Source organism: Thunnus thynnus, chromosome 1, assembly GCF_963924715.1.
Source record: "Thunnus thynnus chromosome 1, fThuThy2.1, whole genome shotgun sequence".
NCBI classification, from domain to species: Eukaryota; Metazoa; Chordata; class Actinopteri; order Scombriformes; family Scombridae; genus Thunnus; species Thunnus thynnus.
Window position 1 is genome coordinate 10543614 of NC_089517.1, and position 22037 is coordinate 10565650.

The window sequence follows — 22037 nt, forward strand, 5'->3', positions numbered from 1 at the left end:
TTCACCTAATGAATGTAAAAAGATACAACGATATAGGCATAGACACATAGCAGATACATACACAAACACAAACTTACTACTTAAAATGACAACTAAAAACTAAAACTAACACTGAAAAATTTAATTTTTACCCTCAACTATCCATGTGTTTCTTTGAACATGTTATAAATTTGTGAACACTGGATGTACGTCTCTTTAGCATTCTCTGCTGCTCTAAGATCCCAGTTCTGAATACTGACGGCTGCCTCTCTTTTATCCTCTAACCAAGCCCATGGACAGACAAGAATGGTATTGAACTCCTCATCTAACTCTTGACAAGAAAGTGAAAACATTAATATTCCTTTTAACAGTTGCTACCTCTCTTTAGACTCCAGCCTGATTGCATTTGCCCCCCTTTATTACTGTTGCTTGTTTGATCTCCTGTGATCTCCTTTTACTGTCCATCACCTCCTCCATGTCCACCTGTAGGTTCAAACTCTATGCTCAGTCGTTTCGCACAATAGATGCAGCTTCTTTTCCATTTATAGTTCATGCTTTCGGTGAACAGAATAAACTGATACAGGAGGTCAGCATCAAATCTAAAAGGAGAAATGGTGATGTTTAAACAAAAAGGTGTTTTCGAGACCTTCTATGTATTATAATCTGCATTTGTAATGCACTTTTGAATATCAAACTCCTGCACTTCACAGGCCATTGGTTCCTCTTACCAACAAGATCCCATTCTCCTTTGGGGATGTTGTCAGAGATTTCCGCCTCCATCATCTTCAAGTCCAGAGACCACCCATTGTACGCCCAGGAGAAAAACTTCAATTCGCATTTCTGTATATCAAAGGGGAACCAGCGCACATCGATGTGGCACGTGCTCTTAAAGATCCCTGATGTGGTGAGAAACATGAAAAGACCAAGGATTATGGAAAGAGTTGCTTTTATACATACTATAATTCACCTGTAGGAAGCTACTGTAAAGACAGACAGAGAGAGATGGAAACTGATAGAGTGATATTTCGTGGCTCTATTAGAAAGCCAATTCAGCTACTCTGAAATAAAAGAAGCAGAGGGAGATTGAAAAATAAATGACAGTGCCGAAAAGCTAAAGAGGCCGCAAGAGAGGTTTACTATATGGAGTCCAAGTGCCATCCATACTAACGAGAGTAAAAAAATCCATCATGAGAATGAGATGAAAGTGGCCAGTAATCCTTTGGGAGAGGCAGGCACCAAACTAATTTCCATACATATTTAAGAAAAGTATGAGACATTGGCAGTAAACAAGGTCTCTCCTCTCTCTCAGAGCCATGAAGATGATAAACCTCAGCAGGGAATGAATAGAGATGGGGAGCAGACAAATACAGTGACTGCTATTTACTGCAATGAACCTCAATGACAAAGAGAAGTGTCTGGAAATTGAAATGATTTAGAACGCCCATCTAGGTCATATCTGCATACAGTTTTACTCATTTAATACAGCTGTGTTGAGCTCAAGCTGCACATGACAATTCTGCTCCAATATGGCATTCAATAAAGGTTCATTTGGAACAAAGTTGAGAGGCAATTTGCTTGTGACAGAGGCAATAAATCCAGAAGAGATTCAGTGATGGAGCTATTGATAAAGATGCTGAGGCAAACCTGGCCAGCGCTTTTGGGTGGTAAGGGGGAAAAAGGGGGGAAGAAGAGCCTGCCAAGGAGAGCAGTAACCACCAGCTGTGACAGGAAGGCCGTCTGTTTCAATGGGCTCCCATTAATGTGTGTGTGTGTGTGTGCATGTCTATACAAATGGGTTGATAGTTTAACAGAAAGTATCATTGATCTTTTTACGACCGCTCAGTCTGGCAGTTGTAGGTCAGTAGGGGTTTGATCAGGAAAAGTGCCTCACTGCTCAAAGCATCTGGCACAAACAGAGTGTGATGGTGATGGATCCATGTGTTAGAAGCATCTGACGTTACATTACTGTTCTGGGATAAGACATTTTGAAACACAGAGAGATTAACGCATTAGTTAGACATTTTGGAAAATATGCTTAGCCTATTTCTTGCTGAGAGTTAGATGAGATGAGATCAACACCACTCTCATATCTGTCGATTAAATATGAAGATACAGCCAGCAGCCGAGTAGCTTAGCTTAGTATAAAGACTAGAAATAGGGAAAAAGCTAGCCTGGCTCTGTTCCCAACCAAAAAACACAACTTGATGCGTTTATTATGATTTTATTTGTGATATGGATTAAATAAACTGGATATAACGTGTTATTCTATGGGTTTTGTTACTTTTGGACAGAGCCAAGCTACAGTAGTCTTTCCCCTATGTTTTCAGTCCTTATGCTAAGCTGAACTAAGCTAATTGGCTGCCAATTGTAGCTTCATATTTGGCATACAGAAATGAGATTGATTCTGATATAGTGTATTTTATAACCATGTATGTTCAAAATGTATATCTGTGCCTTTTAGATGGGGCACAAACAAGGTTTCTGAGTTTCTTATAATAGAAAACAACACTTCTCAGGAATGTCAGTTTCTGTTGACAGGATGTCACGTGTAGAAACCAGATGTGTTTTGAAATCTATGCCAGGTGATGGATGCAACAAGAAACCTGAGAAAGACAGATGTTGAGTGGAACCCATATAAACCGGACTCTCGCCACCTCTCTTTGTCATCCTTTTGCAAACCTTGTCTGTAAGTGATGATCTGAGTGTTTGTATTAAAGAAATGCCTGAAAGTTAATTTGTGTCATCTCATCCATTCTTGGCCAAGCAGAATAACCATCGTTGGGAAACCGAATCAGATTTCATCTAACTCTCGACATGAGAACAAATAGCATATTTCACAAAATTTTGAACTATTTTTCTCTAAAAGAGCAACTTTTTGCATTTTGGGTGGATTTCTACCAAGACTTAAAATAAAAAAGAGAACCAAGAGAAAAAACAAACACAATATAAAACAACAAAAGCTAGTGATGGTAAAAAAAACAACAAAAAAACAAGCCTCTTAGGATTCTGCTAAAGGCTTTAGTGAGCTAATTCAAAGCTCCCATTCATGAAAACTCAGCAGGAGCAGCTGTTGTCTTGCTAATTTAAACTCTAAATGGAAATCTCCAAATGAAATAATAAAATTACATAATAAAATAAATAAATTACAGAATAATTATTGTACAGTTTTTCATGTTTGTACAGCATAATGGTATGAGTTACATAGAAGAAAAAGTAAAATCTTATTTAAATGAGGGAGGATTCTGTCAGTTTGATTAATCAGTTTAATAAATATGCTTCTCACAGGAACTAAAACTTTTTTTAAAGCAAAATAATTCTATTTATATTCTATATGAAGATGATTATGCATCAAAAGACTGTCAGCTATTGATTGTGGGCTGATGATATTTGCATATTATTAAGACATAATTTAAAAAAAGTCAAGTTTTTTAATGAATTTTTATTTATACACCCTAATATAACACACGACATCCTTAGACCCTCAATTTGAATATGGAAAAACTTCCCCAAAAAAGCCCCTAAACCCCCGAAAACAAGATGGATTATTTTCTTCATTTAATCCATATGGTTCAATTATATTCAATGTATAAATCCAGTAACTTTTGTCTCAAATTATTTTGTTCTGTCCTCGTGGGTGTGGACAAATCTTTTCAATACAGCGAAATTTCCAAGTGGATGCTGATCCATATTACACATTAACATAATGACATGCCACTGTCTTATGTCTTGTTCTGCTACTACAATTGATAAAAGACTTGACTTTGTATTTTGTACTTTCAAAAACTCTGACTATAACCATGTTCTTCAGACCTCATTACTCAAAAACAGATATCCACTGTGACTTTATCCAAATTGCTTTTGTTGATTAAACCTAACCTCGGTCTCTGGTGTCTCCTGAATCTACCTGTATCCAGTACCTTCTTCCTGACCACAGCAGGGAGAAAAGGCCGTTATGATCCTTAATGATTTTCCTAGTCTTATTCTTGCAGCGCCTGGTTTAAATATCCTTTAGGCAGTGTAGAGCACCACCTATTGTAGGACCTCTCCTGGACAAATAACACTCCATCACCGGCCAAGAAAACCTGGCACCGTCTTTACTTCCTCCAGAAACAAAAGAGAGTAAGAGCCCCAGCGCCCATTATGTGCTCCTTCTACCGAGGCATCATTGAGAGCATTTTGACCAGCTGCATCACTGTGTGGTTTGGGAGCTGCACTGCTTCCAACCGCAAGAGTTTGCAGCGCATAGTGAACGCGGCTGGGAAGATCATTGGTGCCTCACTACTCTTCCTCCTGGACATTTACAACTCCCACCTAGTCTGCTCCGTCAGACTGTGTAACGATTTTATCCATCAGGCTGTCAGGATGCTGAAATCTCTTCCCTCTGCCTCCAAAAAGACTGTAACTTCTCCATCCCACCTCTTACACATCCAACAGCATCAGCTATAAGACTTTTTTCATACAAACATACACACACACACACACACACTTTCACTCAGCACTAGCCACTTTGTACAGAACACTACAAACATGCTGCTAATTACTCATCCTGTGGATGGCATATTACTTGCACATCTTTCAGCTCTATATGCACTATATTTGTCATATTTGCACTATACTGTTTTTTTGGTCTTGATCTAGGCCTTGTAATTGTCCCCCCCCGACCACCAGCCTAGCTTAAATTGTAAATATTTTAATTCTTAGTTCGTTTTTTTAGTATTTTGTTTTATCCTAGTATTTTTAAAACCTTGTTGTTGTGTTTATTACTTGTATATACCAACACCTGGGTCTGGGAGAAACAGCATTTCGATCCTCTATATGTCCTGTACATATGACAGAATTGACAATAAAGTTGACTTTGACTTTTAACTTTGACTTCAGCCGATTGAACCAGTCTTTGCAAGGCCTTGCGGTCCTGTTCGGTGTTGTTTCCGTACCAGGCAGTGATGTTCCCTGTCAGGATGCTCTCGATGGTGCAGGAGTAGAAATCCCACAATATTAAGGAGGATAACTTTAATTTCCTCAAGTGTCTGAAGTAGTTTGATTAAAAATAGTATGTTGTTCATTTTATTTTATTTAGAAGAAAGTCTGTGTAAGTTAAGCTGTGGTGATCAGGTGTTCCCCAAAACAAGTCATGTTTTTTACTATTTTGACATATTTTTATGTGTAAAAAAAGTGCAGAGGAAGAGAGCAACATGCTGCAATGATCCAACATTTCCAACCACACACATTTGTCTGATAATCAAGACCTGAGATTATGGATCTTACCTAGAGGTTGGTAGAAACAGGAGCCCGTGGACTTGACCAAAATGTTGGTGTGGTAGCTAGCATCAAATCTTTCATCTGCACTGTGGACAACATGGGACTATGTCAGAATTTATTGCTATGTTTTCTGCAACCAAAGTACAGCTTCAGTGGAAAACACCTGAATAAATTCATACACTGATACAACCTTTGTGAGAACCGTTATTAATTACAGGGATGCAACATAAATTTGGATGAGCCACAAACAACTAGGGAAGCAGACCTGGTGGAAAATACAAATATTTCTCCAACTCATTATTACAGCAGGTACACAGCACACGAAGTCGTAACTAATGCAATATTTCCCTGGAGACGGTTGCTCAGTGGTTACCCTCATTTCCCCTGCTACCCACAATTCACTCCGTCTAAATGAACTCCCAAGAGGTTGAGGCAGGGTTGATCTGAAGTTGAAAGAGTTGCTTTGAAAAGAAAAAGAAAAAAACATAACTTGCAGCCGTGTAAAGAGTCTCAAATCAAGGCTTTACTCAATGGGACAATGACAAATGAAGTACACTGCTTTTTCCCTCATTAGTCGATGGGAGAGTAGAGTGACTCTAATGTGAATTGTCCCAATCTTTCTTTTTAAAGACTGATTAAAAGTGATCTCTATAGCATTTCCCATCAGGGGCATATAATAAAATGCTCTTTCTCCCATCTTTTTTGTACAAGTTTATTCATTTGTCCAAATGATTTATTGCACCAAAGCACTCTTCTAGACTACTGCATATATTTAAACTGCACTACCTAGAAGTGTAATGTTCTTGTATGAAAACCAGCTTACCTCACAGGACAAGCCATATCAGTGCAATATTGTTTAATTCATAGCATTTCTGCAACAACTTGCATTTTATGCATATTGAGCTTTTATCAGATGAAATATCTGAGGGTGTTGTTCCAACAGGAATGAGGTTTAAGTTTGTTTTTTGTAATAGCTCATGTTACCCATCGTTCATTTTCTACTTGTGTCTCTCTCTGCAGAACAACACCGGGTTTGATGCCTTAAGGACCCTATGAAACAGGAGTAGAAGCCTGAATATTCCTGCATATTCTGACAGGCAGCCACCAAGATATATTTCAAAGGATTTATAAAAAGAGGTACTTGACAATCACAATGGTATGCTATCAGCTGTAGGCAGCAAAGAGGCAGGAGCACTTTAACATGCAGCGATGACTTCATTCTGTAAGCTGACATTTAGGCAATAAAATGCCTTCTTGTGTTTAAAAGACAAAACTAAATCACACACATACACACACACACACACACACACACACACACACACACACACACACACACATATACAGTCATAGTCTTTTTCAGCATATTTAAACATATGGACATTTGATCTTCATTTTAACAATATTGAGAGATGGAGGTAATTTAACTAAACAAATAAAACAGAAGAAGTCTTTCAAAAATTATTTGTTAAATGTAATTAATATAAATGCAATTTTCTTGTGAGGAAAAAGTTTGGACACCTCCACATTTCTAATGCCCAAATTAGAATGAAGTGCACCACATCAAGTGCAAATGATTAAAAAATCGTTTGAGAGGATTGTGGAAGAGCCTGTTTTATTTAAGTCTCAGACATTTAGTTTGGTTTGCTCTTGATTGTTGAAGTCAGTGGTATCACCATGGCGAGATCAAAAGAGCTCTCTGAGGCCTTCAGAAAGAAGGTTGTAGATATGTATGAGTCTGGGAAGGGTTTTAAAAAGATCTCCAAACAATTAAAAATCAGCCATTCCACTGTCTGGAAAATAATTTACAAGTGGAGAGCATTTAAAACAACTGCCAACATGTCCAGGTCAGGCCGTCCTAGCAAGTTCAACCCAAGAGCAGACCGCAAGATGCTTAAAGAAGTCTCCAACGATCCTAAAATGTTATCATGGGACCTATAGGTAGCTCTTGCCACGTCAAAATACATGCATCCACCATCAGAAAGAGACTGCACAAGTTTGATTTTCATGGGAAGTGTACAAGGAGGAAACCCTTGTTGTCAAAAAATAATAAAAAAAACCCATCAGGGCAAGACTAAAGTCTGCCAGAGAGCGCCTAGACAAAGACCAGGACTTCTGGAACAATGTGCTTTTGACAGATGAATCCAAAGTTGAGCAGGTGTGGACCATGCAACATGACCTTGACCTAAAATATTCCAGTAAATCCACCAAGGAATGGCTCAAAAGAAAGAAATGGAGAGTTCAGGAATGGCCAAGACAAAGCGCAGATCTCAATCCTATTGAGATGCTGTGGGGTGAAAACAGGCAATGCATGCTTGTTTTCTGCATGGAGGAGTGGGAAAAACGTTCTCCCAGTTGATGTCAGAGACTGGTAACCAGTTATAGAAAATGTCTATTTGAGGTTATTTCAGCCAAAGGGGGCAATACCAGCTATTAGGGCATCAGGTGTCATCAGGTTTGTTCATTTTTTATTAAATAAATGATAACAAAATTAAATTTTCATTGTTTTTGGTTCAATTACATCACCTTTATCTTGCACAAACAGTACAGGTGCCCTGGACGTTTTAGATGTATGATGTGGTATAGTTTTGTCTTTTAAGCTCTGAACAAGGTACATTGTAGTCAAAACGTCAGTTTAAGGAACAAAGTCAGCACTGCATAACTGTCAAAGTGTTCTCGCCTCTTTGCAAGTTTGTGTGTTTGTTCTCTGCCTGCAGTTTGTCGGGTAGAGCAAATCTCCCTGCAGGTTTGAGCACAGAAGCTACACAATGAACAGTGTAATATAGACATTCATATAAACTCACTCTTGGTTTGGCTGCATTAGAAACAATGTGCCAATAATTTACCATTATGTTACCATTGTGTTGCTTGTGCTGTATGAAATAAAGCCTTCACTTTGTTTGTGGAATCACCTGTTAGCTGTCATATGTTCTTTCACACTAATACAGAATGCCTAAATAGCTTTTTGTCAAAATTGGTCCACTCATACATATGTGAAACATCAAATTTGAATTTTAAAAATTTGAATTTACTGTAAATGATGGCACTGTAATGAGGCTAATACCTATCATTTTAAAGGGTAGCTCAGTGTTTCTTGCATTTTGTGTTATTCAGACCGACACAATTTGACTTTAAATAGCACTACCGGACCATTTGATAGAATGGTTTACTCCATATTTTTTAACACAACATCCCAAAATACATTATTCCTTTACATTATGGAAAAGGCAGCTCAGTGGTGTCTAATATATCACAGTCAGTGTCACTGTATCTTGTTTATAACTCTGGGGCACAAAAATCCAGAAATATATCATCCTTCTAAGATCCCCCCGTAATATTGTGCAGGAGACAATGTGTGCATGCTGCATCTGACACCATGCATATCCAATTTCAGTTCAGCACCCAGCAGATCTGTCCTCACAATGCCTACCTGTTAGAGAGCACAATGTCTGGTTTCCAAATGAGATGGTCAGGAAAGCTCACATCAGACACACCCGGATAATCAGATGTATTCCACTGGAGGTGATAGTCATCCCAGAACTGTAGGATACATACAGAAACATAATGTACTCATATTTCACATACATGTCCACAACATCTATAAAACCTGTATGGGGCTCTGCGTCTCAAATTTAGCAAGCCTCGTTTGAAAAAGCTCAAGCTGGGATTTAACGACAGTGTGATTGCGCAATTGCAGAAGAAATTTACTATAATGTGCAAAATAAATGTATGTGATGGCAGCTGCAGGTAACATTATGCAATGACATGCTACAAGAACTGAGCACAATCTCTGTGCAGAAGGTATCAGGGGAGGACTAAGACTTTCAGATTTCCAAGGAACATTGTGCCTCATTCACAAACAGTGCATACACACAAATCTGTGCTTAAACCGTGCGTACAAACGTTTTAAGCACAAATCCCAGAATCATCAGTATATTCTTACCTGAATTTGTTCTTACTCTATGAACAAATTTAGAAGTGCCTTTGACCATGCATACGCACAAATCATAAACGTCCGACAGTCTTAAAAAATTATATAGTCAATATTTATTCAATGTAAACAGTATATAACAGTATTTAAAAAAATGATTGGGCCTAAATATACAACATGTAAAAGTTTGAAATTGCTAATAATACACAATTTATTTACTAATTATAAAATTAATAGTTAAGATGCTGTAATCCATGAATCATCATCATAAAAGTAATGAAATTATTAATAGATTAAAATCGTCCTGTTCCTACTTTTAGATGACAATAGCTTCATATGGGAATGTAACACAGATTATATCAGATATATTTGATATATGCAGCTGGTTAAGCAGCAGCCTGTTCAGTGTCCTCACAGCCTGACAGCTCAGTAGTGGCACAGGGAGGGACGCTCTGCTCTCACTACATCACGGCCTGTTGTGGACAGATACGAAACACGATGCGCACCTGGCACAGCAGTAGAGATTTATTTAGATCAGTTCCACAGATCTACACATTTACCAACTTTTTATTTTGTTATGGACGTACTGTGTGGTAGTGGTGCAACAGGTTTGCAGGCTGTATACAGGATTCACAATCAGGCTCCAAACGGTTGTGCCAACGACATGTTTACAGCCAAATTTGCCTTTTCTGGCTTCTACTTCTGACACTATTGCACACTGTGCATTTCACTAGCAGTAAAGTTTGCAACATATTTACCATCACAGCCCTCTTTGACAGTGACAGCTCTCTCCACTGCTGCATCGCTCCAACAGTGGGGCCGTGGTAGTATGCTAATGACCGATAGTGGACTCGCGCTTCACGTCAATTTAGAATGATTCTGATTCACTAACATACGCACAGTGTTAAGAACAGAATTGGCCGGTGCACGTGTCATGAATCCAACAGTAATTTTGCATTGCTTGTGTGCAAAGTAAGAACATTTTAGTAAGAACATATTAGTGAATGAGGCCCATTGTTTTTTGCAAGTCAAACAGTGTGAAGAATATTTTTGTTACACCAAATTTTGAACTGAATAATACTGTATTATATATTATTTAAGTGTTTTAGTGTGAAACGAAACATATAAATCGGCTACTGGTTGTAGATGAAGGGGCTACGAAGGCCAAATCAAAAATTAGCAGTCGATGGAAAGTCAGTGAGGTCACCAAAGTTATTAAAACTCATCCTGAGGCGGACATGAATGTCTGTATCAAATTTCATGGCAATCATTATGATACTGACCCATCAGAGTTATGAGCTGTGCTTTTAACAAAATGTAAAGGGACAAAACACGACAAAAAATAACATAACAACGATGACACCAGTGTCACAAAGAACAATGAATCATTTTGTCACTCTGTGACTGAAATGTTTTCCTTGTACACTGATTATAGTTATTTAAGTTACTCAAGACATGAGCAGAAAGCTGCATCTTACACTGTATCTGACCTCTTTGAAAAACAAACACAACACCCATCCAGGCCCCTAGCACATGTCTGCATATCATGTCCTTGGCTGATGTGCAGCTCAGTTTATCAAAATGGCACCGCTGGGCAATCTGGCTGTGAATATCTTATTTATTATATATTTATTATATTTTAAACCTTCATGACATGGCTTTGTATGGTGATTTTTTCAAATTAGAATTTATGTTTAATTTATTCAGATAATCATGGTATTCAAATAATGGCTGTGGTCAGCATGAACAAATATAAAGGTCAGTCACTAATAAAGAGCAGAGGGAGGGTGTAATCATCTGTATAGCTTACATGGTAAATTCATAATTAAGTGCATTTCCACAGAGTCAAGTACATACTCCCCAGTTTGCTTTTCATTTAAATAAAAATACTGATTTAATTCACAAATTAATTATAGCTGCTTCTACTTCCTGCACTTCTGTTACATCATTGAAACCCACTGGCATTAACAAAACATGACTACGCCACAGTAGTTTGTCATTGCCACTCAACTGTACTTAACAAACCACTAAAATTATGTCTAAAACCACAACTGAAGCCACATTATTCTTATCACTATGCTCTAAATGCTACAATTGTCAGTACTTTTACATTTTGTTCATTCCAACTCTATCCTTCAGCAGCCAAAAATCTTTAATTAGTATTCTCTAGCAAAAAATGAAGTGTATAATCTAACAGAACCATCTATAATGTTTCTAAGTGACTTTCAGAAAATAAGTTTCCACCAGAAATGAACATATCTTTAGGACATTTAAACATTATTTCCTGGAGTCTACACAAGGACTCTGAGCAAAGAGAGTGTGGCGAGAGAGAAAACTGCTGCTGTGTTTCCAGAGGGGGATTTAAAACAGACTAAACAGCCTTGATACAGCATACTGATGGTGCAACAATGGTGCAGCAGCAGGGAACTAGTGTCACACAATGGATAGGCTGTGATAAAACATCTGTGTTCATACACTTCATGTGACTACATGGAGGAGAAAGAGGCACGTTTTGCTTCAGCGGAAGATAAAAAGGAAAAGTTTGGGTACCAGCAGGTGTGATAAACAAGACATTTCAACACAGATGTACTGTAGTTAATGAGTTACTGAAAACCAGGTTTAAGGCAAGAGTTAAGTGTGCACACTTCACTTTAGTGTCCCTACAAGAGAAAGCTGCCTTTAAAATAACAACAGAAGAAATACAATACATATACAGGTTAAAGGAATAGTTAAACATTTTGGGAAATATACTAATTGGCTTTCTTGCTTGAGAGTTACATGAGAAGTTTGATACCACTTTCACATCCGTCAGCTCAATATGAAGCCTACCAGCACCTCTAAAGCTCACTGATTTTTATATCTTTATAGTTTAATCTGCAGAAAATCTGAAGTGTTCAAATGAAAATACTTTTTTTTTTTTTTACAAGGGGCTACGTGCCTGCAGTCCTGTCTTTACTGAGTGCAACTCCAGGAAGTCACTGCTCCCAAGAAATAGACTTTTAGACTTTTGTATGAAACAAACGTGAGCTTAACAGGTGCTGCTAGGTGGATTTTTCGATTACATTTGCTAACTGTTTTGCTGTTTCCGGTCCTTATGCATTTCCCAAAATGTGGAACTATTCCTTTATAAATATACAAATAGACATAACCCAAAAAAGTCTTAGTGGAGTTAGTTTTTGGTAGCTTACTGTAGGGTTAGAAGCAACATAATAGATGTGGTATTTGAGGCTGAAGCCACATGTATTGAAGCTTATGTGTGCAAAATGGCTGTCAGACTTTCTATATCACAAACACAAATTGAAGGTGTTCGCAATTTTAGCATAGCATTCAATTTCAATGTATACATATCTCATAATATTCACAGAACAAAAGGCAAAGAGAGCCTATCTAGTGTGTAACAAAGTCCTGTTTAGGACTGTTTCATCCACTGTGCTTCCCATGGAAAAGTTATAGAAAAAAATCATGAATCTCCCCTTTGCATGCCTCATTCAAGTTTGTTTTTCGGGTGTAGAACGGGCTCATTGCTGCCTCTAATGATGGGGAAACAAATATCAACTGCAACTGCAAGTCTCACTGACCACTGTTGCAGTGGGTGTTTTCTGCTGTCTGGTCACAGGGGAGAATAATGAGCACATTGCAGCTTGGCACACTAGAATGAGGTGAAGAAGACACCACACTCAAAAACCAAAAAGTAAGATTTATCTGTGTAAGTGTTACAATGTTATCAGTTTTGTGCGGCTTAGCCTTTCTGTGACTTTACAGGGAAAAGTCTTACCATTCGTAGCCAAAGTTTGGTCGTTAACACCTGATTCTTCTCATCCTGTTAGGGGAGAAACGTCATATTTATTAATATTATCATTCAGGTGCTTTTGTTTATGTATTTCTTGTTTTCTGTCAGTGTAAAATTCATAAAGGAAGATTCCTGCTACTCAGAACTACTTAAAATTTCAACATCCACAGTAGCTTCACCCCTCAGAGCTCTTTCAATGGGAAAAAATTGACTGTTGAGCAGTGATGACTGTTTAGACAAGCACGTACAAAGACAGAACAAATAATTTAGACTTACGTTCAATATTTACTAGCCGCTACTTACTAATAATTACTGATTGATTTTGATATCTCCGTGAGCTTCTGATAATCGGTTTCCCAATGATGGTTATTCTGCTTGGCCAAGAATGGATCAGATGACACAAATTAACTTTTCAGGCATTTCTTTGATATGAACGCTCAGGTCATCACTTGTACAGACAAGGCTTGCAAAAGTATGACAAAGAGAGGTGGCGAGAGTCCAGTTTATATGGGTTCCACATCTATCACTTGGCATAGATATAAACGTTACTCCACACAATTCCAGGTATCCTAGCTTTAAGTCATCAGAAACTGACATTCCTGAGAAGTGTTGTTTTCTATTCTAAGGCACTCAGATAACTTATTTGTGCCACATCTAAGAAGAATGCAAATTTAAACATACATGCTTGTAAAATACACCCTATCAGCTTCCATAAACAGCATCTGGCTCTCTGCCCCTCACTTTGCTTTAAGTAATTTAAGACAATAAAACACAGATCCATAATAGTAATGTGCACCCAACCAAGAATGAGTTATAACCCTTCCTTGTGAAGTTCATATGCATGCTATGTGTGAAGAGTTACAATTTACGCACCAAATCCATGATCTGCATGAGGCTTAAGCCGAGCTCAACAGTGACAGTCTGAGACTCATCGGAGACTGGTCTCTCCAGTGGGTTGTAGTCATTCATCAGGTCCTTGTACAGTCTGCGCTGGTTTGGCCCTTGAAGAGAAACTACAAAAGACATAAACACTTGGATAGTGAATAAACTTTCATAATCACTTAAGAAAAAATTAGCAAGACAGCTACTGTTAGTCATATCAATTGCCAATTCATTTTCAATGTCCTTGCCAAACTGCCCAGTCATCCTGCAGCACAAACAATTTTGTTTCGATATAAACTGAACTTATTGACTGTCTGATTGCAAATACTGAGTAATTTAAATGAGCGATGATGACGACAACTGAATAGGCACAAATTATGCTCAAACTTCACCAACAGAAGATTAAAAGAATCAGATATTACAGTATCGAACAACTGGTGACCTATTTTTTAATGGACCGATCAGTGTGCATCTCTATAGTATTCATACAGTAAAACGGTGCTTAACTTGTTTGATCAATTAAAGTGATCTCTGGAAAAGTGCAGTGTGGTGCAGAAACACCACAGTAAGGCACAGTAAGCCACAAAGATACTAGGAAAATAAAAATTATTTTTCCAGTTATCACTTTCAAGGGGACATATCATGCTTTTTGTGATTTCCGATTATTTTTATACTGTGAGCTAGGGGATACAACTGGCCCATAACTCTAGTCCAGCCTCTCCTCCTTACTCCCACATTAACTCATCCATCAAATCCCTGGCTCACTGTCACACCTCTTCACATTTAAAATCTTGCTTTTTCCTCATTCTCTGCGTTGTTCATCTCACAGGCACTTACAACCACTTCAGCTCCACCTTACACCAGGTGACCCTTGCTGGGATTCTCTCTGCAGGGATCCACCCCAGCCTTAAAATCTGTATCTGCACTAAAACCTTTATGCATTTCATTTCCTGTTTGGTGAAGTTGTTTCCGGTTAAATTATGCTTAGTCAATGATAGAGTGGAATATTCCTTGCAGAGTCTAGGCTGGTGAAACACATGCAGCTCAGACCAGGCAATCATTTAAATACACTACCTGGACTAGATAAATTTCACTGTGCAATCTAAAATCAGACTTGCTCCTCATTTTAACACACTCCTGTTTTGCCTCTTGAGTTATGGAGCATTTTTGGCAGCGTCTATTCACTTTACTAATGGCCATAGCCCAATTATTCTAAACCACCTATGAGAAGCACATTATCCCGATGATTTGGCAGAGAGCTTGTTGACTGTAGGCATCTCCTCATTCCTCTGCTCTGTTGCAGCTGGGTTTTTCTTTCATAAAAAGCTCTGTTAGAACAGAAAGATTAGCTGAAAGCTTGTCTTTGTTCATAGCTGAATCTCCCTGCAGACCTGTCTCCCTCCCAATCCCACCATAATCAAATTTTACTATGAGGATCAGCAAGAGGCCATCAAGATGTGTCGTTGTCCAAAAAAGTACATGTCATACATCCAAGTGCGTTACTGGCATTACATATCAGATCTCCACAAGGGACTATTCTGATATATGTCCAACAGTGTTGAGGCTAACATGTAAAAGTATTCAGGTTTTTTGTTGTAACAAGTAACATAACACATTAGTTTCGCAATTCAAGTAATCAGTTACCTAGTTACTGTTTCAAATAAGCATCTGTTACTTAAGTTATTGTGGCGAGCAGTACAGAAGTAGTAGTAGTAATGAGTGGAAACTAGCTAGTGAGGAAATAGCTCTCAGCAATGTCAAACCTTTTTAACATACATCACAAAGGACATGAACTCAAAAATACAGTAACATAATACAGCTGTGGTCAAGAAATGTAACAGCCACATTACTCATGGTTGCAACTATAAACCAGCACAAAAATAACAATTACCATGATAAACCGCCATGTTCTAAACATTACAAACACTAACAAAAAGTAGCATCTACATTTTTGAACATAAGTAAACTTTAATTTCTCAGTCCAGCACTAGGCATGATGGGAAATTTTGTTTCTTTTGTTGCCACATAAAAAGAAAATCCCTGACACATTCGCACTGTTTCTTTTCTGTTTATGTACCTATTCGTAATGTAGCGACGGCCCTCATTTCCCATCATGCTTAGTGCTGGACTGGGTAGTTTGTTAAGTTTGCTGTTTTATGTTCCAAAATGCAAATGTTACTTTTTGTTAGTGTTTGTAATGTGTTCAGAACATGATGGTTTATGTTGGTAATGAGCGAGGTGGCTGTTACATTTCTTGACCACAGCTGTATTCTGCTACCGTGTTTTTGTGACTATTCTCTATGTTGTAAGTCAATAAAGTTTGACAATGCTGGGAACTGCTTCCTGTCTCTCATTCTGCACTACTTGTCACAATATACAGATGGATGAAAAATTAGGAAAAACCTGAATAAATGAGTGGAGAAACACACAGGTGCACTGGATGGTACAATTAAGCAATTAACATCCGGTCACGCTCTGTGGCATATATACAAATGCTGAGCAGGTCCAGTTGATTCTGATTTTGTATCAAGGTGGCTATGGGAAAGACATCAGTAAATAGGGTTGGAAATTGTGGTCGACAGCACACATTTGATGACTGTGATGCTCGTGCATTAGTGCGACATGTAAGGAAAAACAGAGGAGCAACTGAGAATGTCAACGCAGGACATGAACAGACTGTGTCAGCAAGAACAGTCCGTCGGCAATTACATAGAGAGGGATATCATAGTAGGGCTGCAGTGCATAAACCCCTCATTACAAAGATGAATGCACATTTGAGAGTTCAGTGGTGCAAAAACCATAGGCACTGGGCAGAGATGTGGAAAAAAATGATATGGTCAGATGAGTCATCCTTCACCGTATTGTCGACACACCATGAGAATGATACAGGCCTGAATGCTAGACCCCTACAGTGAGGGGAAACAATGGCTCCTATAATGAAACATTTCTATCCTGATGGGAGTGTCTCTTCCAGGATGACAATGCTCCCATCCATACGGCACCAGGGGTCACTGAATAGTTTGATGAGTAGGAAAATGATGTGAATCATATGCTATGGCCTTCACAGTCACCAGCTCTCAAACCAATTGAACACCTATGGAACATTTTGGACCGACCATGTCAGACAACGCTCTCTACCACCATCATCAAAACACCAAATGGGGGAATATGTTTTGGAAGAATGGTGTTCATCCCTCCAGTAGAGTTTCAGAGACTTGTAGAATCACGACCAAACACTAAAGCTGTTCTGTTGGCACCTGGTGGCTCAACACCTTACTAAGACACTTTATGTTGGTTTTTCCTTAAATCTGTCACTTGTCTTTATAGAACAAACATGAGCAAGGAATTGCAAAAGGGTTTTCATTTTTGGTAACGCAAAAGTACTCTGACGTGTTAATTTTCTCAGTAGGTAAGGTTGTTACATACAAGTTACTTTTTAACGACAGTAACGTTGTAACATAATGCACTAATTTTAAAAGTAAGGTTACCCAACACTGGTTAGCAATTTGGTGCTGAAAGCTCTAGCTTTCCAACTCTTAATCAAATTTAACAGCCTTAATAGTGTCAGAGAGATGGACAAGGACTTGAAGTACCCCAGAGATGGGCTCAGATATTGAAATGTGGATGCATGTGCACACATTAACACAACTTCTCTCCATTTGCCTCTCTACAGCTCACTCTCGGGGGAAGCCTCAATTAGTCTGAGTCTGAAGAGTCTGAGTCGGGGATTATTACCATTAAATTAATTTTCACAGTCAAAATATTCAGAAATCAGAACAGATCTGAATAAAATGATGAGACACAGCATGTCTTGAAGGTCTCATGAGCTAATTACCATTTAAAGGTCAGGGGTGCTTTAACAAACAAAGCAGGGTAAGAAGTTCATATATAACAGAAATATACTGCGGCACAGTGTGAACATATTGTGTCACGCTTTACAATGAGGATCTTTGAATGAAGAACTTAGCATGACTGTTTTTAGACCAAACACATGCAGCAGTGTAAGAAGTTCATATATAACAGAAACTGAGTGAACAGTGTTAATCTCTGTTCAGTCAGAACTTAGTGTGACACTTCCTGCTTTCAGCTGTCTCCCGGTCTGAATAGCCCTCCTGATGAAAGCTACCATGTCACTGTTTGTCCCCTCTTGTGTCACCCACAAGCTGTCTGCAAGTCTCCACTTTAAGCTAATCATGAGACACCTCACATAGCATCCGTAAAAGCTGCAAGAAGCACACAAATCACACAATGTATAGTATGAATCTATATGACAAAACATGCTACACATGTGTGTATTTTAATAATTGTTTTTCAGTTATTACATGACTGCATGCACACCAAAGCATATTTCAGTTTCAATAGCTTTAAAGTTAAATGAAACATTTTCCCACTAATAATCACACACACAAAACCAAGATACTTTTTATGGTTGCACCCTTCCATCAAATAGAAGAATTGTCACTTTTCATTATAAGCACATTTAGTCCAAGTCCAGTCTTTAGTAAGTTTGTAAACGTTTGGTAGCTCACTAGATTTTAATATATATATTTTTATATATATTTAATGTGAATTTCACTTGGAAACTCAATATGTGTGAACAAGATGAACCAGTAGGGTGGTAGCCCTCTGCCCCATGACTTTAATATTTTTTATTTTTTATTTAGTTTTTAATTTTAATGTTGCTTCAGCCTCTCAAAGTCTGAGCAGTCAGTTGTCCACACAAGGTCAGAGTTTGACACTGAAGATGAACATGCATCATTCTGCACAATGAAGCTCAAACATCCAACTGGAGGAACAGGAAGAAAAGCTTCTTTTTTTAGTGGAGTGGCAGTGTTTCCACTAGGTTGAATGCATTGGGGTGGCGGTGGTGGCCTTGGGGGAGGAGGGGTTGAGCAAAACTCGGGAGAGACTCAGCAGCCACATAATTCTCTACAGATGCGTAATGCATTCACTTGAGGAAAAAAATGTGCCCTGTTTTTCTGAATCAAATTAAAAGTAATTCTGATCTGTTTTTCTAAATTGTCATTTTTTGTACATTGTAAAACATAAACATGAATAAAATCCCTAAATATGCCTCCTATATTGAAGTATACTCTATTAGTATTTTTGACTATATAGTCCTGAAGGATCCAAGGTCCAGGAAGTCAGTAACTAAATCAGGATAAAATCCACCATGTCTGCTCCACCTCTGTATGATAATTACAGACGATTCATTTAAAGATTTTGAAAGGGGGTGCACAGGGATGCTGAGAAAAGTTGTAAAGCATCATTCTGAGCTACAATAAACTTTATCCATGCAGGATGACATCTGCTGGTCATCGAATAGGAATTACAACTGTATTTTGAAATTGTAGTTAAAGCAGGGAGTCTATGTTCTGCTGTTTATCTTTCTCTTTTTTGAAAGTGCTACTTATATTTTTGATATGTGCTGACACTCTGGCTACACTCTGCACCACCGTATGGACAGATTAGAGATAATCTCATTCAACAGAGTAATATAACAGGATACAAAAAACATTAATAAGTGTGATAATAATGGAGAGAAAAAACACATCATACAAATAATGTGTAGAAAACAGGCCTTAATTTGTCTTTGTTTGACTTGATGACTTTGTTTGACTTTGAATGTGATGTAAACTTTTAGGTATTAGGGGTAGTTGTACTTGGCAGCTTTACTGTTAATGTAGTGAATCATCCATCTTTCTTATGCTAATGTAGATCCATGGATATAACCATTTCCTATCAATGGCTTTTGATATTTTAACCTCCAGCATATGCAGAATGTTTTGTACATACACAACATGACTCATATTTTGATGTTTCCACTAGAGCTGCAACTAATAGTTATTTTCATTATCAGTTCATCTGCAGATCCAGAAAAACAGAGCAGAATTGTTTCTTCATGAAAACTTTTCTCAGAATTTCCAATAATTATCTTGTTAATTCAGAAAAAGAGGACACTTTTTTTTTGGCGAGTGAATGCCTTCCGCTTCCATATTTCTCTGTTTCTTGGTTTAATGCAGTCAGGTTAGGCTAACCCATTGCTGCTAACTCTGGAGCTAATTCCCTTCACTTTTTCAGAAATAGGGAACAGACGTGACTTTTCTTGGTCTTGAGAAGCTGCAGCATTTATTATCCGACACACTGTAGCCTGTACTGTACATTTACTGCCGTATTGACAATTTACTGCTAACCTTTTCCTCTGCTCTGCTCTCATTCACCGGCACTTTTCTGCCGCTCGCTCTCTCTCAGTCGCTACGCACAAACATTACGCACTGCCTTATTCCTTAAAAGGAGCTACTATCAAGAGTTTCCCAGGCAACAACACAAAGGTTCACTCACATTTTGTAACAGTGCTGCACAGAGGCCCCCAAACACTATTGATTTCCAAATGAATGGGTATTTGGTTGTTTTTGGTTTTCAAAAAAATATTTTTTTGGCATGGTGGGGTTCTCGTTGGCCTGGTGGCCCACCAGGCATGTATAGGGAAAACATTTGAGGGGGGACTTTAAGCCTTAATGAGAATCTGCAGTCAGTAAAAGCTGCAGAAAGCAGTCCTGATCAGACAAACCACACAATGCATACGATGACTCTGTTTTTCAGTTTGTCACACACATTACTGCATACACGCCAAAGCATATTTCACTTTGAATAGCTTTAGATGAAACATTTTTCCACTTATAATCCCATACTTTTTATGGCTGCACCCTTAAATCACATGGAAATAATTTATGTGTGTGTTTTTTTTATTTATTTAGCCCAAATCCAGCTTTCATAACTTAGAAAACGTTGGGTAGTTTACTGGATTTTCATAGCCAATACCTTTTTGAAGACACTCAATATGTTAAATAGATCTATGAAAACTCCCTAAAATATTACACTGTCTATTAGATGACATTTACAGATGATTGTGTAGTTACAGGTGGCTAAAGTAGCATTCAATAAAAATAATGTTGCCAAAAAAAAGTCAGTGTTTTATAAAACAGTTATGCAGTTAAGAAACATGCAAAATCAATCCAGAGCGGAACAGATACATTATAAACATGAAACACCGCAAGAAAAAAAGCGACCCCCTCCTGTAGTTAAAAATGTTAAGTTGTGCCAGTTAATCAGCAATTAAAGCGCATTTTAAAGCCTACTGTACCTTTCACTGTGCAAGCGGCGACTGCAACGAAAAGCAGAAATTTCAGTGAGTCCATGTTGAACCGGAGCGACGAGTTGTAGCACAGATGTTACTCAGTTCATAGCTGAACCTGGTATTGTGTGAGTGTGTGTGTTTGTATGTGTGTGGGGTGGCGGGGGTGTGTATTAAGTAACTCCTCCTCCTAATGAACAACTGCAGTTTGGCAGGACAGTGGTGAGATTTGCTGACCCATTGAGTGAAATAATAAAAACTCAGCCCACAGTGCATACACAGTTCTTATAGTGAGTGAGAATGTCTTAAAAATGATTTCTTAATTTAACAGGAAACACACAGATAAAATCCAGTTTCTTTAACTTACTTTGAGCTTTTTTTCAAATGCTAGTTAACATAGGGAAGAAAAAAAAATTAAAAAATGGTTTTAATGCACAAAAAAGTATATTCTATCTCCACATTACTACAAATTATTTTCCTCTATTCTGTTTTGTCATTTTTTTGTATATTGGGAAACATAAACATGAATAAAATCCCTAAATATGCTTCCTATATTGTAGTATACTCTATTAGTATTTTTGACGAAATAGCCCCAGGAAGTCAGTCACTAAATCTGGACAAAATCCTACATGTCTGCTCCACCTCTGTATGATAATTTTCGTTTCTTTTCATTTGAGTGTCGACTTGGCTCTTTTTGTGTCAGGATTAATTTTGAAAGGGGGTGCACAGGGATGCTGAACAAAGTTGTACAGCATCATTCTGAGCTACAGTAAACTTTATCCATGCAGGATGACATCTGCTGGTCACTGAATGGGAGCTACAACTGTATTTTGAAATTGCAGTTAATGCAGGGAGTCTTCATTTTCTACTTATTTTTATCTGTTTTTCTCCTTTTTGAAAGTGCTACTGATATTTTTGATGTGTGCTGACACTCTGGCTACTACTTCTGAACCTCAAAATGTTTCTGCACGGTCAAAGTCCGAGAGCCTCAGCAGTTTGTACTTAATTTTAACTCAGTTATTTCAAACAATACCCCATGGGTAATGCATGGGTGGTGCATCCAT

At 38.1% G+C, this 22037-nt stretch overlaps 1 protein-coding gene across 1 annotated transcript in view; it reads right to left on the reverse strand.

Annotated features, from left to right (window-relative positions):
* The window catches only part of LOC137176702 (neuronal acetylcholine receptor subunit alpha-7-like), a 31265-nt gene extending 10096 nt beyond the window's left edge, over nt 1–21169 (reverse strand). The window contains exons 1-6 of the mRNA XM_067582629.1: nt 20983–21169; nt 13830–13969; nt 12942–12986; nt 8666–8775; nt 5245–5324; nt 708–875 (exon numbers count right to left, since the gene is read on the reverse strand). Of these exons, the coding sequence (XP_067438730.1) occupies nt 708–875; nt 5245–5324; nt 8666–8775; nt 12942–12986; nt 13830–13969; nt 20983–21037 (598 nt within the window). The 5' untranslated portion in view covers nt 21038–21169. The remainder of the gene's footprint in view (nt 1–707; nt 876–5244; nt 5325–8665; nt 8776–12941; nt 12987–13829; nt 13970–20982) is intronic.
* Nucleotides 21170–22037: the final 868 nt, after the last annotated feature.